At 44.0% G+C, this 19,085-nt stretch overlaps 1 protein-coding gene across 5 annotated transcripts; it reads left to right on the forward strand.

The window, feature by feature from the left end:
- The first annotated feature begins 415 nt into the window (after nt 1–415).
- DRC5 (dynein regulatory complex subunit 5) lies at nt 416–18,567 on the forward strand. Of its 5 annotated transcripts, none has more exons than XM_077342544.1 (6): nt 416–668; nt 6,877–6,966; nt 8,912–9,186; nt 10,257–10,828; nt 15,715–16,164; nt 18,293–18,567. In XM_077342544.1, the coding sequence occupies exons 3-6, from the start codon at nt 9,003–9,005 to the stop codon at nt 18,503–18,505; spliced, it is 1,419 nt and encodes a 472-aa protein (XP_077198659.1). In that variant the 5' UTR covers nt 416–668; nt 6,877–6,966; nt 8,912–9,002; the 3' UTR covers nt 18,506–18,567. The 5 variants fall into 5 exon arrangements, with proteins under 5 accessions (XP_077198659.1, XP_077198668.1, XP_077198651.1 ...); XM_077342553.1 differs by having other exon boundaries at nt 6,877–6,957; XM_077342536.1 differs by having other exon boundaries at nt 6,877–6,938.
- The last annotated feature ends 518 nt before the right edge of the window (nt 18,568–19,085 follow it).

Here is a 19,085-nt window from a genome sequence, read left to right on the forward strand (position 1 = left end):
TGTCCAGGGGAACTGATCTCTTTAGTTTGGAGATGACCTGTAATTCTAGGGAATCCGCAGGTAGGGCCAAATCCCAAACAATCCTGTTTAAAAATAAACATTAAAAATTCTTGCGATTTCCACAAAACCATTTCTCCTAGCATGGTACAGCGCTGTGCAAGTTTCCTCCGAAGCACCGGCATTAATCCCCTCCCCTGGCGCCGTAACTATGGGAACACCCAAGCGCCGGAGGGCTCCTAACTGAGGCCAGGTGTGCCGCTTGGGCGGCCTTGGTGCGCCTGGCGCTGCCTAGGAAGACGCCGTTTGCTTCTGACATTTGCCGGGGAGAAGACGGTCCCGCCTGCGCCACGGAGGAGGAGGAGGGAGAATCCGGCAGCAAAGACACGCCCCCCGCCCCCCGCCCCAATTCGTCCGCTGCCCGGCGGCCACAAGCCCCAGCCGTGGGCGTTTCTTTTCGCCCCTTCTTCTGGTTGGAGGCTGCGCGGAGCTCCCGCCCAGGAGGCGGCTTTCCCGCGCCCCTCGCGCCTCGCTTCCCGGCCCCTGACGACGCCTCGCTTCCTTAGCAACGCTCCCCGAGGCGCGGCCGGCACGGCGGGATGGGGTCGCCTGGGGCTGCTCGGTGAGGGAGCGCGCGGGAGCCCGAGGAGTTGAGGGGAGGCGCCTTGAAGGTGAGGGTGTGCTTGGAGGCAGCAGCAGCAGCAGCAGCAGCACATGCCGCTTTCTGCCCTTTTGTCGAGAGCGTTGCGGGCGGATAGAAGGTCTCGCGGATGGCGGTAGACTCCCCGGGGGAGCTGCGCTGCCACAGGCGCAATACTGCTGTAGCCCGTCTGGATGACTCTCAGATAACCCGCCACGCCTCGCCCGCTGGTCGGTGCTGGGAACTCGCCTTTAATCCGCGAGCAAGCGCGGAACGACTAGGAATATGTCCCCGTTTAGCTTCCCGGTTCGCGAGGACAGTAGGCAGTAACGATGCAGTAACAACTGACTGCATCCGCTGTGCCGGCCCATGTTGTATTTGGTGCCACCCCTTGAGAACAGTTTTGTTTTGGGGTGGGTTTGTTTGTTTTGTTTTTGCATTTGGCTCCAGATAGTTGATCCCTATTGGGGGTGGGGGGATTTCAGGCTTGAAGTCTGTCTCCCTTGGTTCTGCAGTAGATTTGCAAAAGTTGTAAATAACTAATTGTTTTAGATAGGTACTAAAACAGCCAGATATGCATATGGACACAGGCAGTGGTAAAACAGGTTGATTGTAGCTGGGTATAATCTTCTATAATAAGAGCCTCTTGTGGCGCAGAGTGGAAAGGCAGCCGTCTGAAAGCTTTGCCCATGAGGCTGGGAGTTCAATCAAGGTCGACTCAGCCTTCCATCCTTCCGAGGTCGGTAAAATGAGTACCCAGCTTGCTGGGGGGTAAACGGTAATGACTGGGGAAGGCACTGGCAAACCACCCTGTATTGAGTCTGCCATGAAAACGCTAGAGGGCGTCACCCCAAGGGTCAGACATGACTCGGTGCTTGCACAGGGGATACCTTTACCTTTATAATCTTCAGCCTAGAAGAAGAAGAAGAAGAGTTGGTTCTTATATGCCTCTTTTCTCTACCCGAGGGAAGTCTCAAAGCGGCTTACATTTGCCTTCCCTTTCCCCTTCCACACAACAGACACCCAATGAGGTGGGTGAGGCTGAGAGAGCTCTGGCAGGCCTGCTCGGTCAGAACAGCTCTATCAGGGCTGTGGCGAGCTCAGGGTCACCCAGCTGGCTGCATGTGGAGGAGCGGGAAATCAAACCCGCCTCGCCAGTTTAGAAGTCTGCTTTCCTAACCACTACACCAAGCTGGCCTAGTAAATCATAGTAAGTGGATGTATTGGTTTCACTAAGCAAAAGTGAACACCCATGTTCCTCTGGACCCAGTTATCTACTATTAAAATAGTTAATGATTCTACCATCTTTTTTTTAGGTTTGATCCTTCTTTCTTTCACAGTGTGTGTACAGTATTTGTCTAGTGTCACAGTTCCTCAGCTGACATTGTTCTCTCCTCCTCGCCTCCATTTTACCCTCACAGCAACAAGCCTGTGAATTAGGTTAGATTGAGAGAGACTAACTGATCCAAAATCACCCAGCAGATTTCCAAAGGGGGGGGGGGTCAATCCTGGGCCTTGCAGATCCTAGCTGGACACTCTAACCACTGCTCTATGTTTTGACTACTCTTACAATTATAATTTGAAAATACACATGGATTAATCTTGCTGCTCTTTGATAAATTACCTTACTGAATTATTAGTAGGCATGGTTTACAGTTTATTCATTGTAGTGAACTGCAGCCAGAAGTAGATTAGAAGATCTTGTTTCCAAAATTCAAGATGAGATGAATTTAAAAGGCTTGACATAGTAAACACACACTCAGGTCACAATGAAGATATGTAGATGAAATGTGTAATGCATTTGCTTTAATTTTTAAGTTCAGTAGTTCCCTTACCTTTATTCTGAATATTACATATATAAAAGTGAAGGTAATTTTGGTGCAGAATGGACAGAAAGTTGTATATCTTACTTTTATTGACTCTCCTCCACTTAAGAGTATCTCAAGTTGCTGTTTACTGCTAAAAGTTCAGTAATGACATGTTCAAGTACAATTTATGTTTCCAGCCAAGGTTATTGAGCCCAAAATGTTAACTGAATATAAATGGCTATTTGGCAGATAACCACATGTCATTCTATGTGTGTGTGAAAGGAAGGGTTGGCTATAAAAATGTTCATGTTGGTTTTTTTATTAACTGGCCTTGTATTACAAAGAGATGAGATAAATTTTATCATACTTTCATGCCTAACCAGAGAGGAAATAGCAGAATATAATTTTTTTCCTTATGTTGGCAGGACAGTACATTTTTCTGAAAGGTTAAATATATACCATTTTATCAGCTGATATGTATTTATGTATTTATTTATTTATTACATTTTAATACTGCCCTCCCTTCACCTAGTATAAATGAATGTGAACTCAAAATAGTACACGATTTAAGTCTATATTGGCAGAATAAGAAAATGAAGGAACTGAATGGAACTGGTGTATATGATTATCACATCAGATGGTGGTGGCAATTGATTCAGTGTGACAAGTGACTCACTGTAAGACTTGGCACCTCAGACTTCCTCAAGTTCTTGATCATGGAGTTAATTCAAAAACTGTGTAGAATAGTTATCACACCACAGAAACTATGCATCTGATATAGTTGCAAACTTGCAGTCACACTGAATGCTTGGTCGGAGCAGGAGATAAATAGAAAATATGTGCTTTGTAATAAACATACAAATGTCCAGGCTCCTGCAAAGCTGCTATTCCTATTTCCATTGTATACTCTGATGTGAGTACCAAAGAAAACTCCTTGTAATGGAAGAACTTTGGCAATAAATGGCAATTACTAAGGCTTATTTTGTATTTATTTTACTTTTCACAGTTATTCTTGCTACAGCAGACCCTCAAGATATGTATAATGCACATATTAATAATATTAATATACATATATTAATATCCTGTTACATTGGACATAAGGCATGTGAATCAGTTTGTCTCTTTACAACAGAAATTCTCAAGAATTTTTTAGCAAGACTCACGCAGAAGATTGAGAGCCTCCATTCTGCCTCACCAATAGAAAACAACATCCTGCTGGCACACTGTTCATAAATAAATGGCAGCTATTGAGAGCCAAACAACATGTTCAGATTTTTAATGGATTCCCTGCAGCCACACAGCAGCTGTGAAGAATGCTTAAAACAAATACGGCTTTTTAAAAATAAAGTAGGGCCTTGGAATGCTGCTGGTGGGGAGGAAGGGCTTCTACCCCCCCCCCCCCCAAAGCCATTATGCTTAGCCAAAACAACACTGGGGAGGGTTATTTCCTCATTTTTGTCTTCTCCATGTGGAGTAGTTTGTGTATATGAAGCATCAAAATTGGGAAAATAATCCACCAGTGCTGTTCCATAATCCAAAAATGGCTTGTGGGGGTGGCGTGTAGGAGCCCTCTGTTCCCCTGCAGGAAGAGAGTCTTTTCTTCCCCTGAGAGCCATATATACTCTCCTTAAAAAAAAAAAAAGCCATGTCCCACAGCTGTTGTATGACTGCAGGGAATGCAGAGCCAACTTGTTAAACCCCCAAATGTGTAGTTGTGTCCCTCTGATCTCCTGTTATGCCTGCCACATTAGGACTCAAACTCTACTTTCTGTCCATGGGAAATAATGGCACTTGTCTTTGATCTTGTGTTCTTCATCATATAAATAACTCTACCTTATCTTATAGTGACTAACTCCACCCTTGGCTATGATAAACTATTTTGCAGTTCCACGGTTCATAGGATCATAGAGTTGGAAGGGCTCCCCAGGGTTATCTAGTCCAACTCCCTGCACAATGCAGGAATTCACAACTACCTACCTACCCACAGTGATCCCAATTTCATGCCCAAATGATCCCCCCACACACCAAAAATCTCCAGAATTCAGCCTGACCTGGAGGGAATTCACCTACCATCCCACAGTGGTGATTAGCAATTCCTCAGGTATGCAAGGAAGGACCACAAGAGACAAAAACTGGCATATCCCTTCCCACCCGCTCACAATCTACCTAGGTTCATAAAATTAGCATTTCAGTCAGATGACTAGCTAGCCTCTGCTTAAAAATTTCCAAAGAAGGAGAACCTACCACCTCCTGAGGAAGCCTGTTCCACTGAGAAAGAGCTCTGTCAGGAACCATTCATTCATTCATTCATTCATTCATTTATATACTGCCCTCCCCGGAGGCTCAGGGCAGTTTACATATAACATATGAACAACACATGAAACAAATTCTTTTCCAGATGTTCAGCCAAAAATTCTTTTGAATTGATTTCAACCCATTTGTTCTTGTCTGACCCTTTGGAGCAACAGAAAACAACTCTGCTCCATCTTCTATATGATAGCCTTTCAAGTATTTGAAGATGGTTATCATATCACCTCTTAGTCGTCTTCCTCAGATACAATATCCATTGAGTATTGAGATGTGTGAGAGGTACACCTAGGTTGATTGGGAGATGGACGTTCACTATCCACTGTAGAAGTGAGTTCCCTAAGTTTGGATTGGATTGAGGCTTCTCACCAACAAAGGCAGGAAGGATTATTTGGTAACATCGATTAATCGTTATTCAGATGCTAGATATTGGATTCCCCCTGAATAGAGCAGGTAGGGGGTCAAAATGTGCATTTGTTCTGTGGGCACCCGTGTCTGCGTGTGCAGGGGGGGTTAACTTTTTTGTATTGTTAAGTTTAGCTTGGGGGGGGGTATTATTTTTCTTAGATCTGTAACCAGTAGGTTTGATAAGACTGTTTTCCGTAACTTGTGCTCTAGCATAATATGTAGCAATAAAGTCTTTTCCTTTTTAAGAAGACGAAGAGTTGATTCTTATATGCCACTTTTCTCTACCCGAAGGAGTCTCAAAGTGGCTTACAATCACCTTCCCTTTCCTCTCCCCACAACAGACACCCTGTGGGGTGGGTGAGGCTGAGAGAGCCCTGATATCACTGCTAGGTCAGAACAGCTATATCAGTGCTGTGGCGAGCCCAAGGTCACCGAGCTGGCTGCATGTGGGGGAGTGCAGAATCGAACCTGGCATGCCAGATGAGAAGTCCACACTTATAACCACTACACCAAACTGGTTCTTTAGTGTCCCATTATCCCACATTTTCTGAATCCACTTTTTTCTGCTATTTTTCCCCTTCAGATATGAACTTGAAGTTTTCCAATTAGGAATTCCCAATGTTAGATTTTGTTTTCCACTAATCTTTTTGTGTTGTCAGTGTCATGTGTTCACCCCTACCTGATCCCCACCTAGCCCTCAGGTTTTCCCCTGAGCAATCCATTGGAGTTTTTTAGCCTAATGTTGTTTACATTACAGCACAATTTTCATCTTTATCTTTAATCCGCTCCTGCGGAGCGGATTAAATAAAGCAGTAAGGGCTGTCAGGGAGGAGTTAGGGCGGGCCCTGTCCGGGATAAAAACTCGGGGGAGGGCAATCTGGAGCCGCGAAGTGGCTCCTAATTGGCCCCTCTGAGTGTCCTTCTAGGGCCAGCAGCCAATGGGGAGGCGCGCTTTGCGCGCCTCCCCATTTGCTGCTTTGCCTGGCCGGCGACTCAGTGCAGTCTGGCAGACTGCACCGACAGTCCTCCAGCCAGCCTGCTCCTCCTCCTGCTTCTCCCGGCCGCTGAAGCGTCCGGGAGATGCCACAGCCATTGACCCCCGTGAGTTGGGGCCCACTCCGCCTTCTCCTGCCTGCAGGATCAGCCTCGCCACATTGTAGATGCGGCGAGGCTGCTCCTGCGGCCGGGAGAACCGCCGCACATGGTCTGGCCTCGGGTGGGGGCCTTCCTGGCTTCTCCCATCCGCAGCCGCGTCTTGGACGCACCGAGGCTGCTCCTGCGACTGGGAGAAGCCTCATTCACCGTCCAGTCTCGGATGCGTGGCTGTCAGCCTTCTCCCCGCCACAGGAGCAGCCTCGCCGCATCCAGGACGCGGCGAGGCCGCTCCCGCAGCTGGGAGAAGCCCCGGCGACTCTCCGCCCTCGGAAGGCCGATCTCCGCCCGTCCCCCCTCGGGAAGCCTTTGCCCTGCGAAGGCTTCCCCGGGGCCGGGGGCCTAGCGCCCATTTTATTTTAATTTAAAATGGGCTTTAGTCCTAGTTTCACTATAGTATAGCAACATTATAACATTGCGACAAAAGAGGCAGTAAGAATTTATGTAGTGTTCTCTGTGTGATTACCTGTCTATGAAGTTCCTTTCATTTTTTGTGTGGTGGGTAGATTTTGATGTGTGCTTGTATTGTTTCTTCACTTGCCCCTCTCTTCTCTTCCCCTGTAGTTCCTGGTGTGTTGCCTTTTTTATGCAAAGAAGAAGAAGAAGAAGGTTCCATCACTGACGAAGTACATGATGACACATTTAGTATGCTTTGTAATTATTGAATAACATTCTTATGAATCAGTGTATCCAGTTTGACGACTGCCAACCATTTTCTTAGTTGGTGACTAAGAAGGAGCAGGGGACCTTTAAAATAGCAACAACTGTGTTGTTCCCCATGATAGATAATGATTGGTCCAAGGGGTCCACTTCTAGGGACTCCTGAAGAGGGTACCCCCATCCCTCCATTATAATCTATGGAGAGTCCATTCCATAGGACCAATAATTCATTCTGAAATTTGGAGGTGAGTCAGGGAAGAGCCTCCCAGAGCTACCATGAAAGTTTGAAGGCTCTACCTCAAACCCCAACACACACACACACCTGGCCCCAGGAAAAACAGGAATGCCAAAATTCCCATTATAGAATATGGAGGAAGGGGATTGGCTGCCTGGATTGTTTGACAGGCAGAAGAGAGTTGTGTATAAGGCACGTTGCTCTCTTCCGCCATTTCCAGCAGAACATCTGGAGTGTAAGAAGCGTAACAAGGACCGTTTATGCACTGGAGGTTTCATGCTGGGCTGCAGGTGGAGTTTTAGTCGTGGCAGGTTGCCCCACCTTTTCCTGCACCCACACGGGTGAGCATTTGGCCTGGTGCACCTCATCTGCCCCCTATTTGTGCTCCTGCATGGGGGCACAAGGCAGTGAAGTTCCCAGTGCATAAACGGTCAAGGTGAGACAGCAGAAAAGGTGAGGAATGACTGGGAAGCGAGATAACATTTAGCGTTTTGCCATTCAGCTTTTTACTGATGTGCGGAAATCCCCTGGGTATTCTGCTCTTACATCACTGTACTGCAAAAGGGTTTATATAGATTTAAAACATCTTGATAAGGAACCACAAGGCTGTTCAATTCTCATATTGCAATGGTCACTGCTTCCTTTTTAACATATAATTAATCTATTACATTTTCATGCCATCCTTTCTACAAGGCGCTAAAAGGAGGATAGATAATTCTGTTTTATCCACACAACAAGCCTAGGAGGGAAGTTGAGAGAGAGGCATAATGTCCTCAGGAAAGCTTCATCACAGAGCAGGGATTTGAAATTGGGTTTCTCCTACTCAAAGGCCTACTTAGCATGTTAATGTAGCACTCTGAGCTCTTTCCCTGTTCAGTATCCTGTGCTACTGTGCACATTGAGCTGGTTTGGCTGCCCCCCCCTAAATGGGCAAGCAGCAGTATGATTAACCCTCTGCATCTGAAGAAGAATGCTTGCACTCGAAAGCTCACGCCTTGAATAAATCTTTCTTGGTCTTAAAGGTGCTACTGGACTCTGATTTTATTCCTCTGCATCAAGTTTATCCTCCGCTGTAGCCTATGTACACAGTACCTTTGTGTTGGCATTTGGAGAGAGGAGGAACACTGTGCAAAGCATGAAATGCCATTTGGGAGATATGTTAACTGGTCTCCACGGTGAATCCTAAGAGTTATGGTTGCTGAGAGGCAGGAGAGGAAGGGTGAAGGGAGAAAGGTATTCTTGAGTTCTGTTCTTGGTGTTGTTTGTTTCAGGGGTTTGCCTTTCATATAATGCATTGTGTGAACTCTTTCCACCAACACACTGGTCTTTGAGGCAGAACCTTCATTGGGCTTACTGGCATGACTTGGGTAGAAGTCCTCTCATATCTTTGGCTTCATTTTATTAAGGGGGTGAAGTACAGTTAGTGAACATTTAGGAGCTGAGAAATTAAATGGAAAATGTAATCTCCCCCTTCCCCCACAAATTTGGATGTAAACTATTTCTAGTCTGAAAAGAATGTTATGCTCAAGGGAAAAACTATTTTGCATTATATGCCTTGGTGGAACTATTTATTGGCAATCCCAAATCATGGTTCAAACAATGCACACTTCCACACCTTTCAGCCAAAGAATCCCTTAACCTAAAGCTTTTTTAATATCAGTAAAAGATTCTGACTTTTCATTTATTTGTAAACTCTTCTCCTAGGAACAGTAACTATAGGAGTGTTGGTCATCCATCGGACACAGAACTTTCCTTCCATTCCACTTAAGGGAGAAAGAAACTCTGGCATTCCAGCATGCAGGACCCAGTTGCTGCAGAACCAAGTGCACTCCCTCCCCCAAGCCACACTGTCATCATAAACCCTGCAGCCAACAGCAGGCGAATGCGACGGATTATTGCAGAAGATCCTGAGTGGAGTCTGGCCATAGTCCCACAGCTCACAGAACTCTGCATCCAGCATATAATCAACAACTTTGAAAGTAAGTCAGATCTCTTTCCCTCTGAGAAACCTGCTGAGGAAATATTGGTAGATTATAAACTGGAGTTATATCTAGTATTGAGTGCAGTGTCACATTTAAGACCAGCTGGATTTTATTTGGGGTATAGGCTTTCTATGCAAATAGCCAGAATAAAATTTTGTTGGTCTTAAAGGTGCCCCACACTCAAACTTTGTCTGAACGTAGTATAGTGGTTAAGAGCAGCAGACTCTAATCTGGAGATTGATTCTCCTCTACTCCACATGAAGCCAGTTGGGTGACTTTGGGTCATCCACAGTTCTCTTAGAGCTCTCTCAGCTCCACCTACCTCACAGGGTGTCTGTTGTGGGGAGAGGAAGAGAAGGCAATTGAAACTCCTTTGGATAGTAAAAAGCGGGGTATAAAAACCAACTCTTCTGCTGACACTGCTGCTTCAGACCACACCTGAATCTATACCTAAAATTCAAGTGGGTGGCCATGTTTGCCTGAAACAGCAGAACAAAGTTTGCGTCCAGTCAGGCACCTTTAAGACCAATGGAGTTTTATTCAAGGTATAAGCTTTCATGGGCATACACTCTTCTTCAGGTATCTGAAGGTTCTATAATTGTGAAGAGATGTCTGAAGAAGTGTGCTTACACGCGAAAGCTTACACTTTGAATAAAACCTTGTTGGTCTTAAAGGTGCCACTAGACTCCAGCTTTGTTCTCTATCTAGTATTGTGAGTGATCAAATCTTTATTTAACAGTAGCTTACATAGCTTTCAGTTCCTCACCAAACTAAAATTCCCATGACTTTGGGAAGGGGGATGGGGAGCATTACATTTAACCTGATATAAAACCAACAGAAGTCAGTTGTGTAGACATAGTGAACTGTTCAACATACAGTTAGGAAAAGCAGCATGTTCAATCCCTTTAAGAAAATTCAGTAGGTTATAACTGTCATTCCATATGACCAGTTGGAAGGTAGGGCGGGGGGGGGGGGGGTGAATGCGTCACTGAATCCTGCCAAACATACTGGAATTGCAACAGGCTCCACTATTCCCTAGAGTGGTGATGTATTTTCTTTCCCATCAGAAAATCCTCTTTTAAACAGCCTCATTCCTGAGCATCAAAAGAAGGTGCTGGAGAAGCTTTCCACAGGTCTGCCCCTCACAGTGACAGCCAACTTGGTTAGTGACGAAGGCTACTGGAAACGGTGCTGCACGGAGAGATGGACTGTCTGTGATGTGTCCCGTTATGGAGGGAGCTGGAAGCGGATGTTCTTTGAACGGCACCTGGAGAACATCCTGAAGTTTTATATTCCCGACACAACCAGCCCCAGCCAAGTCCTGGATATTATCCCACTCTGCAACGAGTATGTAAGGAAGCTAGAGATTGACCAGTTCCTCCCACCAGTGAAACTAGATCAGAAGAAGGAAGAAGAAGAAGAAGTCTCTGATACTGAAAGTGAGGCTGGAATGGATGAGCCTTCCATGGATCATTTTGATCTAAGCATGCTTGTCCCAGCACTCTGCCACCTAGAGGAGTTGCATCTGTCTTATGGTGTTAAAGACTGTGGCATGAATTTTGAGTGGAATTTATTTGAGTTCACCTTTCGGGATTGCTGGTCATTGGCCAGGGCTCTCAAGAAGTGTCCAACTCTAAAGGTAATTCACCAGGTGAAATTTTGTGTTGTGATATGAAGCATAGTGGAATGATAATTTATGAAGGTTAAAGGTAAAGGTATCCCCTGTGCAAGCACCGGGTCATGTCTGTCCCTTGGGGTGATGCCCTCTAGCGTTTTCTTGGCAGACTCAATAAGGGGTGGTTTGCCAGTGCCTTCCCCAGTCATTACCATTTACCCCCCAGCAAGGGGGGTTAGAGACCAATTTAATCATACTTTCACTGCATTAATATTTCTAAATTATTAGGAAATATTTAGAGTATCTTTGGTGTCACACAGTAGTGGATATATAAAAATCAGATGGGAACAAGTTTTATAATGAAATTCTTGAGTAGACTGGCAATTAGCTTTGAAAGAAAATTATTAGGGGGAAACTCTTTATATAAGGTGGCTGGTACCTGTCCCAAAATTAGGTCCTATCCCTTTGGTTATAGCCCACCAGTTCTACATTTTCAAAGCAAAATTATCAGTTTTGCTGAAATCGTCTTTGATTTGAACATGATTGCCAAAGAACTTACCTTGATTGAACATCCTCATTTACATGCAAGGCAAGCCCTTGATGTCTTTAATTGAAATTCATCTTGAGCATCATGCCCATACAAGGCCAGGTATGGCCTTGGTAATAAATTACAAGAAAGTTGTAGCTAGAGGCCAGAGTTGCATATTCTGCAAACTAAATCTTTTCATTTACTGAAGAAGAGGCACATCTTTCCTTAAGTCATGGTTAGATAATTAAACTGACCTACTTGTCAACCATGGAATCACTTGTATTTCACCCCCTTCTTTGTGCCTGTGAGTTGAGCCCATCCTTTAAATGACTGACATTGCCTTCTTTATGCAACTTTACAATAGTCAACATCTGTTTGTGAAGTGATTGATCAGTCACAACAAATGATCACAAAATTCGGTGAGTCAACAAGCAGACACCAAAGGCACACAGATATTTATAAGTAGTAAGTCTCAAATTAAAAATCTGTAATAGAATTGGCCTTTTTTAACCTTTTAATTATGTCTCTTTTAAAAATTGAAGGCAGTGGCAGCAAACAGGTGGTGAGAGAGATGGCAGCTGTTAAAAGCAATGCAGACTCATTGAAATTCATGTAGGACACATCTAGAAAAGCTGAGACTAGCTCCCTGATTGTACCCCGTTAGTAGAAAGGAAAATGAACCAACATTTGATTGAGCATCCTTGTTTATAATTTAGTAACTCCACTTTGATAAGCATTGAACATGACTTACCGAGTGCCAGGTTTTGTGATGAGACAAGGAGATGAGAGATGAGACAAGGAGATGAGCCAGCTGCCGGCTGCCACATGGTCAGTCCAGCTGGGATGGTGTGGTTGGTCCCTGACAGTGATTCCGGACAGTCAGCTGCATCATCTGATATGGCCTCTGAGGTAGGGGCAACTCTGAAAGCAGCCATGACATGGGCGCTGCATCAGCCACTCCCTACAGTTACTTAAACCACCATGACAAGCTGCTGTGCCCTGTTTTGAGGCTTTTCCAGCTCTGAAAGCAAATCAAAAAACTGTGGGGGATGAGAGGCATTGGCGCTTAACATGTGGACTGCTCAGCACTTTCTGTTCTTTGCCTTTTTTCTTCTGTCAGAGGAGACTGCGGTGGCAAGGGGCTGGCGGATCAGCATCAAAGAGCCTCTTTTTACTTGAGCTATTTTTGAACTGGTTATTGTGGCTGGCGGGAGGTGGGGACTTGATTCCAGGCAGTGTTGGGTCCAGGCTTGTGCAGCTGTGAGCAGCTCCCCACACAAAGCTACCAGATTCCTCGGTTGCTGGCAGCCTTCCTCTCTCTATTCTTCTTGGGGCTTTATTTAGTGCTCGTGTATCAGCTTTAAGGACTGCCTTGGGGCACCTATCTTTTAATGCTGGATATGATTACTTAGCTACCTCACTGCTACAAGGGTCATACAGCTGGGGAAAGTTGCAATCTTGTTTGTCACTCATTCCTGTTTTTGACATTTTGCAGCACTCTGTGTTACTCGTGACCATATGGTTGGCAGCATTACTGGCAATTTAATTTTACTTAGCCTTCCCTGAATGGTCTCTTATCTATTACAGCGAACTAGTTTCCCCTTTTTTCTCAATGGAGCAGAAGTAGGTTTAATGGTGATTTTTCACCATTTGTATTTTTATGATGTGTAGTTTATAGCTAAACACAGATTTTATTTGAAGTACAAAATAAATATTGATTACAAAATAAATAAATACTAAAAAGTAATAATATTAATTAAGAAGAAAGTTAAACAAAGTAACATTTTATAACATGCAAGCAGTACTGTAGCAGCTGGCGAATCTTCATTAATTGGGGCCTCACCCTGATAAGAAGGGATGCTCCAGGGGCTCAGCTGACCGCACTTTTTGGAATTGGATGTCCAGCTATGTGGTTTTTATGGAAGTGGAATTATCAGCCCACCCACAGCAGGGCTGGCATTTAACAAACCACATATTCTAATGTACAAAGGTCTCAGACCTTAGCTGGAGACTCCAGAGCAATTAACTATGATGAGGCCTTTCACATGGGCCTCCAAATGGGGCCTCCTTAGTGATAAAATCTGGCTTATAACTGTTGGACCTCATTTGCGGTTCATGCCTGACCTGCCCAAGAACAATAAGGGCAGCACAGAATATGTGACAGAATAAGAACCAACAATTTGTGAGTGGCCAATATCTATGTATACAATGAAGCATAAATGGAGTCTTTATTATTTCCCATTTAAATCTTGATGTTTAATGAAAATAATCCAAAGGAAAATATTCACAAATATATCCAACAAGCAATGCTGGACAAGGTTCCAGAACCCTCTCATCTAATCAAAGATTTTCCCAACAGCCATGCCTCTAGACATTATATAGAATTTAAGCCAGCAGTGCACCCATCCCCTGAAGCATGTGCCTCAGGATGATCACTTTAATAAGAAGGAATTAAAACACAACCAATTTGAGCTTGGTTCCATTTCAGAGCTGTGTGTGTAGTGTTTTCTTCCACATGCTCTCTCCTCAACAGCCATGGGCCTGCAATAGGATTTAGTAGTATTACACCATATGGCATACTTTAACATAGTAACCTGAGGTGCTAACAAAGTAAGAAGCATAGCAGAGAAAGGTCAGTTGTACTGTGAAGCATGCTCAATATAAAGTAAGATTATGTTTTGTAAATGAAAAACCACTTTAAAAATGCCCAAGACCAATCAATGGGCCCATGGATTATAGGAGAAGTATGTTATATTCCACTCTTGTTTGTTCATCTGCTCTGATTGCACAGTGGTCTTGGCGAGATGTATTGGTCACCACTCTCCTGATTGCCCTCAGCTCCCTGTCCAAATATTATATATTTAACTCAGTATATTGCAAAGTAATTCTTAATCCTCGGCTTCTCTAGAGGCAAGAAAGATATTTTATTTTAAATTCTAAGAACTGTGAGAAACCCACATAATAGTAACTATGGAATTTCTTGTCTACGTGCAAGGGGTTACAAATGACAGTTTGAAGGTACAGACTGTTTGAAGGGTATGCACAGAAAGCAAGCTTGGTGTAGCGGTTAAGAGAAGTGACCTCTGATCTGGAAAGCTGGATTTGATTCTCCACTTGTTCACATGCAGCCAGCTTGATGATCATAGGCTAGTCACAGTCCTGTTAAAGTCCTGTTAAAGCTATTCTCTCATCAGCTCTCTCAGAGCTCTCTTAGCCCCACCTACTTCACAAGGGAGAGTAAGGGAGAGTGATTATAAGCAACATTGAGACTTCTTTTGAGTAGTGAAAAGTGGGGTATAAAAACCAACTCTTCTTAATATGTAAATTAAAAAAAACACTGTGTTACCCAAATTGCTTGGACACGTGTCCTAAAAACACGTATCTTTGAGCTTGTGGGGAATATTAGCTCAAATGCTGCGAGAGGGGGGTAACTTAGCGTTATCGGATCGTTACCTTTGTATACGAGGGTTTATTACGCCCGTGGGAACTCAAGGCAAACACAGATTTAAAGGTAAAATATTAATATAAGCTTTTATTGAAAGGAAAATAACAAAAAGACACACAAATAGCTAACACACATACAAGCAGTCATATAGAGAAGGGGGAGGAAGAGTGGAAGGCTTGATAGTTACCTGTCCGAGGAGTGGTGGGTCAGAGGAAGGAGCATGAACCAGCGTGGGAGGTCCCGGGTTGGAAGACACTCAGTTGCTGTGTGAAGCCACAGTTTTTATAGGATTTTGGGAAGGGGGCTACGTGACAAGGCTCAGGTAAGCATGTGCTGGAAGTTTCCAGGGTCCCCGGAGATTAGGACAATACCTGGCCAAGTGGGGGGTGATGGCCGTAAATGGATTTGGATAAAAGTATTAATGGCTCTGAGGAAGAGAGCCATCAGGTCTAGCTGGCAGGATGTGGGGAGGAGATTTCCCCTGGCAGAGGGGCCAAGTGTGAAAAATGTTGCAAGACAAAGGATTTTCCTAGGAGCCCTTAGGCAAACAAGAAGAAGCCAGTCCACTCACTTAGAAATACAATGGGGGGGGGGTGAGCTGATGCAAGCTTGAGTCCAGAGGCACCTCTGGGTCAGGCAAAGGCTGTCATTCCAAACCTAAGGCAGAGAGCAAGATTTCTAAGATGGAGTCTGGCCTGGCTTGGCTGACCCTAGCAGTGTCATGGCTTTAGCTTAAGCCTAGACTATTGTGGGGTGCCATTGGTTATAGAAGACAGTGTGCCAAGGCATAAGGCAGGGATCCTGCCATGCGTAACAACTGAGGAAAATGAATTACCTGATTCATCTGACTTTAAATGAGAACTGAATGCCTCTCTAGGAGGTTGAGGTTAAAAAAGGCATCTTGTTTGAAATACATTTTTTCTGCTTCTCCTACAGGTCTTCAAGCTAACTCGAAGCAAACTGGATGATGAAAAAGCCCGGATATTGATAAAACATTTGTTAGATCACCCTTCACTGATAGAACTGAACTTATCCCACAACCTGCTTGCAGACCGGGCTGCCCGAGCCGTTGGCAAGCTGATCAGCTGCAGCAAGCTGGTATCCCTTAACTTGTGTGATAACAGGATCCGGGCTCAAGGAGGCCAGGCTATTGCACATGCCCTGTCTAAGAATGCTGTTTTGACCTCCCTGAACTTGCGCCTGAACTGCATAGAGGATGAGGGAGGCCAAGCCATTTGCCATGCCTTGCTGGTTAACGACACCTTGACAACTCTTCACTTGGGCAGCAACGAGCTGTCGGAGCCCACAGCCACCCTTTTCTCTCAAGTCCTGGCTCAGAACACAGCTCTCGCTCACATCAACCTCTCCTGTAACCACATTGGCTTAGTGAGCAACATTCTTTCTTAAAACGGGAGAGGAATAATAATGTGCAGTACTTATATATCTATAGATAAAGTTTACATAGTGCTTCAGTTTTATCTTTGTATACATTGTTCCAGTAGTTCTTACAACAACGTTTAAAAGGTAGGTCAGATGGCATGAGGGGAGATTGAATCTGAGACACAGTGGCTTTTGGGCAGAGTGATACCCGGACCAGGTTGTGCTTGCAGAAGAATGACATAGTATAATTCTGGGGGGTGCCACTCTTTAAACATAAACAGAGTGGAGGCTATTTAATCTGATTCCCTGTGCCTGATGACTTTTTGCCCCGGAGCCGGGTGTTCTCTGACCAAATCGATGACTTTTTGGTCTTGCGGATGGGCTGCAGCAAAAAAAGGCTGGTGGGGAAGATTCTCCATCACAAACAATTGTGTGATCTAACCATATTTTATGCTGGACCAGAATGAGGGCACAATCCTGAAAGTCTTTAACATCCACAGAACCGTTATCTGCCTGAAGAAAAACTCTGTAAAAGCCCCACTGTTTTTGTACATTCATCACTGGATGTCACCATATTCACGATCTTTTTCAGTGTCTGGAACAAGCCATGCTTCAAGGAGGAACACAAATGTTCCTTCAAGGAATGTGGAAGAGACCACTGGAGGTTTCCTTAGTATATATTTTACATGCTCATATATGGTGGTGGTTGATGTTTTGCTTGGACCAACCTTGCTTCATTAGACAATATGGAGACAGAATCTTAGTAATGGGGGACAGATTGAGAAGGACAGAAAGGGGGGATGATAGAAACATCTGTTGATTATATCGGGTAAACATTGATTAGAAGATTCAGCAGGATGGAATGCAAAGAGGACTTTCAGGAGGCAACGTAACTTGCTTCAAAGCTGTGCTTGTTGGTTTTACCAAAGACTGTCTGGGGAGATGTTCTGTATGCCTACGACATACAGCATTATTAGCCTACCTGTGTGATTAATTATTTTAAAATTCCCAAACTCTGGGAAGAAATGGTAACATCCAAGACAGGAGGTTTATGAAGAACCTCTTACCCCATATCAGTTTCAAAGAATTAACAGTCTGCTTTTGCCTCAGTCCTGTCTTTACGAATTACAACTCCTTTTTGTAGCATAATTCTAAAACTGCCTGGCCATGATGTCACCTGCTTTCAGTTCTTGCCCTGCCCATATTGTTGCCACTAGGCCTTTCACACATCTCTATTGCGGCACAGAGGTTGAGGGATGTAATGAAAGCTTTCTAAGAGCTTTTTCATTTCTCTCCTCTGGATACCAAAATCTTGCAGAATTGCATGCCACATCTGTTGAGTATTTTCTAAGTAAATACTTCATCATCTTGTAACATTGTAATGAGATACAAAGGTGGCAATATCATAATGACATCTTCATAGCTGAGCATATGAAGCATCATGTATTGTATGAGCATTTTCACTAGGCAGTGACAGGTTGGTGAAGAAGTGAAAGTAAGGGTCCATGACTTTGCTTACCAAAGTAAGCACTGTTCTCTTTTCTGCCATGTATATGAAGCTCAGAGCAACAGGGATGAGAGCTCACCTCACCTTTCCTCTTCCTACAGTTACAATTCCCATTCTCCTTTGAAGTAATATTTTTATTTAGGGATTCATATCTTGTTTGTTTGTTTGTTTGTTTTAGGGGGGGGTGATAAAGACCCAATAAACAAAAAACACTAGATTTATATTTTTCCAGTATGATGCCCCATGAAATGGGAAAATCCATCTGTGAAGAGTGCCTGTGGGGAACTACCACAGGAAATTAATATAATTTCAACATGCATTTGAAATTAAGGGAGCAGTCTTGAGTAAGGGTTGTGCCCATTATCCTGCTACCTATTATTTATCCACTTCATATCATCTCCAGAAATGGTCCATAAAATCAGGACCATGGGATTACCCCTGTACTTGTAATGTGCCAATTACATTTTTTTTCTTTTTGTCTAAGAAATGGCAGGAAACACCTTTCCTCAGTCTTCCATCAGTATCAGTTGAAAGCAACTACAGAACTGGAGACAAATATATATTTTTTAAAAAGTTATTTCCATTCCCCTATTGATAGCCTTCAGCCTCATCTCTTATTGATTACAGGATGGAGGAAAACAGCTACTGGAAGGCATGACTGATAACAAGACTGTGGTGGAATTCGATCTGAGGTTGGCAGAGGTGGGTCAAGAGAGTGAGTACCTCATTAACCAAGCCATAAAGACCAACCAGGAACTAGCACGTCTGAAAAGCCTTCAGCGCCAAACACCCACACCTGGCCCAACCAATCTTGAAGAAAAATATTCAGAGCTAGACTAAAATGTTCATTGTTTCTGCCTTCCCTGCTGCAGTTTTAGATTAAAAATTTATTTTTGACTGAGCATCCTGGTCAGAAATTTTTATTCATTCTCCTCATAGGACTGTTTCCATAGGCTTCATTTTGGATAGGCCAGTAGTCAGTTTGCCACTGTGAGATTAATACAAGGATACTATAGTAGTAGTAAGGCACATGCTAGATTTTAAGAAAGGACTGTGATGTACTCTATCAGATACAAAAATCTTTTCTTCTAGTTTAGCAATGTCATAATTGGCAACCTCATAATATGGGGGTGAGGTAATTTAGTAGCATCAGCTTCAGCCTGGGAAGAGACATGATAGACACAATTAATTATCTTGATTCAGAGTACATAGATGGAACAGAGAGATGAGCAAAAGCCAAATGAAAGTCACATTTGAGGCTATTTCTCATCATAAAATTCAGTTGTTGCTGACCAAATACAGCAAATCACTATATAAAGAATCATAGAATCATAGAGTTGGAAGGGACCATACAGGCCATCTAGTCCAACCCCCTGCTCAACGCAGGATTAACCCTAAGCATCCTAAAGCATCCAAGAAA

Source organism: Paroedura picta, chromosome 1 (genome assembly GCF_049243985.1).
Source record: "Paroedura picta isolate Pp20150507F chromosome 1, Ppicta_v3.0, whole genome shotgun sequence".
Lineage (NCBI taxonomy): Eukaryota > Metazoa > Chordata > Lepidosauria > Squamata > Gekkonidae > Paroedura > Paroedura picta.